Source organism: Hordeum vulgare, chromosome 5H, assembly GCF_904849725.1.
Source record: "Hordeum vulgare subsp. vulgare chromosome 5H, MorexV3_pseudomolecules_assembly, whole genome shotgun sequence".
Lineage (NCBI taxonomy): Eukaryota > Viridiplantae > Streptophyta > Magnoliopsida > Poales > Poaceae > Hordeum > Hordeum vulgare.
In genome coordinates this window covers 854,738-860,876 of record NC_058522.1, presented here as the reverse complement: position 1 = coordinate 860,876, position 6,139 = coordinate 854,738, and the positions used below count along the sequence as shown (strand labels likewise).

General features: G+C 41.0%; 1 protein-coding gene across 1 annotated transcript; it reads right to left on the bottom strand.

The window, feature by feature from the left end:
* Positions 1–2,136: 2,136 nt before the first annotated feature.
* On the bottom strand, positions 2,137–4,697 carry LOC123399091. The gene has a single exon (XM_045093512.1). It carries the CDS (start codon positions 4,695–4,697, stop codon positions 2,250–2,252), a length of 2,448 nt encoding a protein of 815 aa, XP_044949447.1. The 3' UTR covers positions 2,137–2,249.
* Between the last annotated feature and the right edge of the window lie 1,442 nt (positions 4,698–6,139).

The following is a 6,139-nucleotide window of genomic DNA, read 5'->3' as shown; positions in this document are numbered from 1 at the left end:
ACTTTTTTTTTGGTGTATGGTGAAGTAACTATTGTACTACATTGCTTGGCATGCCCTCGTCTCGCCTCTAGCTCTCCGCTAATGGCCTGGCCCAACATTGTAGCTCCTTAGAGCAGTTTTGGAAAGGTTGCATGGACAGGTTTTGATCGGTTTTAAAACCTTCTCTGCGGTTTATTCTTCTTCCATGTTTCAATGTGATTTCCGTAACGATCTCATCTTTTTCTCAAATTGGTTTCTTTTTCTCTGTATGTCTTTTCTCTTTGTTCTTCATTTTTCAAATACATGTTAATGTTTTTTATACATGTTGAATATTTTCTTAAAACATGTTGAATACTTTTCTAAAATACGTGTTGAACATTTATCAATTCACATTGATGAAAATATGTAACACAAAACTTTTATTTATTAATGTGAAAAGCATTTTTTTAATGTTTAGACATTTTTTAAAACGCCATGAACATTTTTCTCAATGGTACGAAGTAGTATATTAAATTGTGTAAGAATTTTTCAAACATCTCATGAACATATTTTTTAAACCCATGAATATATTTTTTTTAGAAAAGGAGGTTTGCCTCCGGCCTCTGCATCAGGGCGATGCATCCAACCATTTTATTTAATGAAACGAAGCAAACATTCAGCGGTTCCGAACCAGGTCCAAAATAACAGAAAATTACATAAATGGATAATAAAAAGCCACAACCGGCTACAAATATAGGCCTAGATGCCTAATCATCTATCCTATTAGTGGACCGCCATCCAAACCGGTTGTATATATCTCGTGCTACCATCTCTCATCGGATAGACCAGGTAACCAAAGGCTCCCTGATTTTCACAGGTGTGAGTAACGACCATATACGGATCCACGCCGATGCCGTGTGGAGTACCTGCAAGAAATTGACATTTGATAATCTGTTAAAGTTCACATCATTTCTGCAATTCCAAATAGCCCAGATCAATGCACATGCTCCTATACGAATATGTGTGGCAATATACATGTTTACCCCATTTAGCCACGTCCCAAACAACGTATCAATGCTATCCGGTGGTGTAATGTTGAAAGCTATATGGACTGTTTGCCATAGAATTTTAGCAAGTGGGCAATGAAGAAAAAGGTGTTTGATAGTCTTCTCATGATCAGAGAAGGAACAACGTTTATCCCCGCCCCCCAATTTCTCTTAGCCAAATTATCTCTGGTTAGAATCACCTTCTTATGGACAAACCACATGAAAATTTTGATCCGTAAAGGGACTTTAACTTTCCAGATATTATTGGACTTGGGAATAGTAGATGTATTTATGATGCTTAAATACATGGACTTCACAGAAAACACTCCATTGGGCGTTAGCTTCCAATGAAACTTGTCCGCCTCCTCCGATAAGCAGACATCCATGAGTCTTGTAACTAAATGCAGCCATGCATCCCATCTATGTCCTATCAATGCTCTCCGGAACTGAATATTCAAAGGATTAGACTGTAATATTGTGGCAACGTATGGGTCCTTACGTTGAACAATATTATAGATAGATGGATAGTGTATGGCTAGAGGCAAGTCCCCCATCCATGTATCCTCCCAGAATCTAGTTGACTTCCCATCACCTACAACAAATCTTGATTTTTGAAAGAAGGTTGTTCTCACTGACATCAAGCCTTTCCAAAATGCTGAATCATTGGGATTTAGTAGCACCTGAGCTAGAGTTTTAGTTTGTAGGTACTTATTACGCAAAATTTATACCCACATAACCTCCGTCTCCATAGAAAGTCTGAACAGCCATTTGCTTAGCAGACATATATTCTTTACCTCTAAATTTTCAATTCCCAACCCTCCCTGATCTTTAGGCCTGCAAATAATATCCCACCTAGTAAGTCGGTATTTTTTCTTAATTTAGTCACTTTGCGAGAAGAACCGAGATCTATAAAAGTCTAATCTTTTTCGTACCCTGACTGGTACAAGAAAGAAGAAGGAAAGAAGGAACACATTGGCATGCTCGTGAGAACCGAGTTAATAAATTGTTAATGAAGCACACGGCATTGGAATATATATATATATATATATATATATATATATATATATATATATATATATATATTATTGTATGTCATTTTCAAATCAAGGAATTGAAAGTGTATGTACTGAAATGAAACACATGACAAACTTCTTAGTAGCACACCACACCACACCACACCAATCAACATGAAACAACACAAAAGGTAGTGAATTGAAACACATAACTAGCTAGGACTCATACGACTTAAACATCACCAGGGGTGTTAGGCATGGCAGCCTCTGGCCGGCTGATGAACCCGAGGTGGGTGAGTAACGCCCACAGAAGTGTTATCAGCTCGCCACCCCGCGCAATGGCCTCGGCATGGGCGGCGACATTGTCCGACGGGGCGGCATAGAGTATCATCTCAGACCAGAATTCTGCGAGGAGCTCCCATGCCACCTCTTCTCCTTCATTTCCCGCCAGCTCCACCAGCTTCTTCCCGAGCTCCGCACCATTCTTGAGCAGGTCGTGTGCCTCTTCAGACCCGGCACTCAGCGCCTGGACCAGCGCTTCAGGACTCAATGACGCCTGCCCGGTGTTGCCGGATGCCGCGAGTGCGCGCTTGGCTTTTTTCTTGATGCCCTTGTACAAGCTTTTGCACCACTCGTTGTTGTCGGGGAGTAGATCTGGGACATAGGCTACCAAGTAGGCACAATAGCATGACAAGTGTGTGGCGGCAATCTCATTAGCAGAGTCAGCCTGGCGGAGTGGCTCCGATGTTCTCACTTCAAGGATGCTCGTGGCAATGTGGGCCACAAGCATGGTATCAGCTACACCTTTGACGCCATTCGATGTTGAGAGCGGATTGTTGTCGGCCTGCAGTTGTAGCCTTGTACAAAGGGATGCCACGCCATTGCTTCTGTTCTTCCAATTGGGGCTTCTAAGTGGCTTGAGGAGAGCTGCCTTCACTGCTCTTGGTACCTTCTTCCTGTGAAGCAGTGGGATGAGGCGTCCGAGAAGAGGCACTGGGGTTGTGCTTGGGTGGAGTGCCAAGACTGAGCATTGGTTCATTTTGTCCACCCAATGATTTAGCAGCTTGCATTTTCTACGCAGCACAAGGCTAAGCATCTTCTTCTTCCAATGTGATTTCTGCCACGAAGAAGCATGCCTAACATAGGAGCAGATCAGGAATACTTTAGTCCAGTTAGAGCAGATGTAACAAGCAATCTCCCGCACCTCCGAAAGCACAACTAGTGCCGCAAGCAAACCCACTGGGGCAAGATCGAAGAAAATATTTCCATATTGTATCTGGTTCGAAGAACTATAGAAAAAATCTTCATGTTCATTCTGGAACGAAGGATGGAAATTCAGAAAACACTGCATCTGTCCATGATGTGGCCATCCCATAAAAGCATACAGCAAAATCACAACTGTTATGAGCAATAGATATAATAAGCTCAAACCCATGGTTAGAAGTGAAATAGATATGCTCAAAATGGGTAGCCAACTGCTTGAATATGAGGTTGGGAGAGATGAATAATAATAATCATGAAGGAAAGAAAGCTCATGTGCAATCATCCCAAGTGATCTTTCATCATCAACATCCTGGAGCAACACGTGTGACAATAAGTTATGGGCCTTGATGAAACCAAACTCAGCAATTGTATGCCTTGTAAATCGACATCTTAACAACTTGAACAATGCAAACGAAAAGCATATATCTTTTAGCTGCTTGGTTGAATACCTCGGAAATATATCATCCTCTAACCTCCAAACTTTATCAGTGGTCACTAAATTGTTGTTGTCTATCCCTGTCCCATCAGCTTGGTTAAATAACCATTTGATACTATAACCATGAGGCTCCTTCTGTACCAATGTTGTGTCCTCTCCCGTAACTATGAGTGGAGGAAGGGAATGCTCACTTGTTAGCTTGGCTTTTAGTTGCTCCATGTATCCAACAATGAAATGAGGATTGCGCCCAAATGCTAATGACCTGCTTGCCCCATACCAAGCATAATATTTGAGAAGTAGCTTGGCAATGAGAAGAGAAAACAATGGAAGAACCGGTAATCCATTTGCAAGATCCATATGCTTTATGGACCATTGTCTCGTTGAATAATATCCCCCTCCTAGGTAGTACACGACAATGTACGAGGTCCATATTGCTTGAACAAGCAGTACAGTGCCAGGAAGGGTAATGTTTCGTCCTTTGTTGTCATCACCAGCAACTATTGTAGTGGTGTTGGCGCCAGCAATCTGAACAAGACTAGCCCATACGAACACAGTGTAAATGTGGCTACGTGTACTGCACCACCCTGGTATTATGTGTGCATCGGAGGAAATAGTGACAACACCTAGATTACTATCGACGGTAGAGACAACATAGGAGAGGATGGGCACGAACAAGGTGGTGGCACCAAGGAAGAGGAAGCTGGTAAGTGGATGGTGACGGTAGCGCTGACCATAGGCACCGATCCCAACAATAACTCCTATCACGATGGTGCTGGCCACCAGCAGAGCGTTCACTCTCATCAACTGCCCATCTATGTGCTTAGAGAAGTCAGTGGTTGCTTGGTCGGAGCAGTTTCCGACGCCCATAATCTGCTTAACACACATATCAAATTCAAACATCAGTACAAGTTGAAGATGTTGACAAACACGCAAAAAGAATACAACCATTCGTCCAATGATGCTATGCTGCAATGTAAGCATTCAATTGATTCACTGATAGAACAACATTAAGACCAAACTAGCTCATAGATTCTTGTACTAAAGGAAATGATAAGCTTACACAAGGGTGGCAATCGGACTGCTGGAGTACCAGAGTATTGTTTCCTTGAGCGTCGGTTTTCAACCATGCGTGCTACGAGGTCATGGAAATATGTGTGTTATCTATTGCTACTAGCAGTCCATCCTGACATTTGCAAATGCACCATTCTCCTGATATAACTAATATATGCCTTTTTTTTCCTTTTTGTCTTTTTCATTTTTTCCACTTTTCCTTTGTTCCCTTTATTCCTTGGATCTGGATGCTAGACATGTTCTTTATTCCATGGTTCTTTGTAAAAACAAAAGAGCAAAATAGCTTTGGTACGTATCTGTTCGTCTCACTCACACTTTTTCATGTACTCAAGATTACCTTCACCCGGTGGCTTGGACTACATGTTGCTATGCACAGGAGCTCCATAAGATTCAGCCCTTGTTGAAATACGCTGCACATCTTTCTCATTCGCTTACGCTTATAAATAAATGTGTTGGTCGGTTAATGCAATTCAATCAAAACGGCACGGAGTGACCAGCCCCGGATTTTTTGAGCTGAAAACAGCTGAGCATTTAAGCATGCAATTCAACATGGCTAAGGAGATCGGCGCCTAATTTAAGAAGTGAAATTTTTTAGTGTAGCCTCAATTGATATATGAATCCTCCCTGATCTTCCTTTTTCCTCATGCATGTGAAGATAAAATAAAATCGAAATGTACAATAAATAAACTATTTTTCTGCTGTTTCCAGATAAATATGGTTCTAGTTATGATTGTCCAAATGTATACCTTTTTGAGTTAGACCAAGTTTTCACCGTAAATAGAAAAAGGAAAAAAAAGGTTTCACAAATTAATAGAAAATAGACCAAGTTCTCAGAAGAATGCATCAACATGTACAAGATCAAATGAAGAGATTGTGAACATATATTTCATGATTGATCTGAATCTGATGGAACTGATTGGATGTTATAAATTTTGGTAGTTGAATCATATGCACACCGTCTCTCGTTTGTTAGCACATCAAATTCAATTGCGATGATTCCGCGCGCTGGCAAGATGTCCTATCGCTTTATGTCCGGCTGTGTGAGTCTGACTGTCAACTGAGCTAAATTTGTGATACTTCCTCCATTCCACAATGTAGTGCGCATGCGCTTTGCGAGGTCTAAATTTCACCATAAATTTAACCAATGAGACAGATTGCGATGGGAGCAAAAGTTATATTATTGAATTCGTATATGAATGAAGTTTTTGATGGTACAGTTTTTCCTTCCGTTGCAATCATCCACATTGATTAAATCCATTGTTAAACTTAAAACTTAAAAACCGAGGACGCACTATATTATGGAATGGAGGGAGTAGAAGCTTTAGACAGTAGGAGAATCATGTGTTCCAAAC

Coding starts and splice junctions, on each gene's coding strand:
- LOC123399091 (XM_045093512.1), bottom strand. CDS start 4,697: ATGCTTACATTGCAGCATAGCATCATTGGACGAATGGTTGTATTCTTT.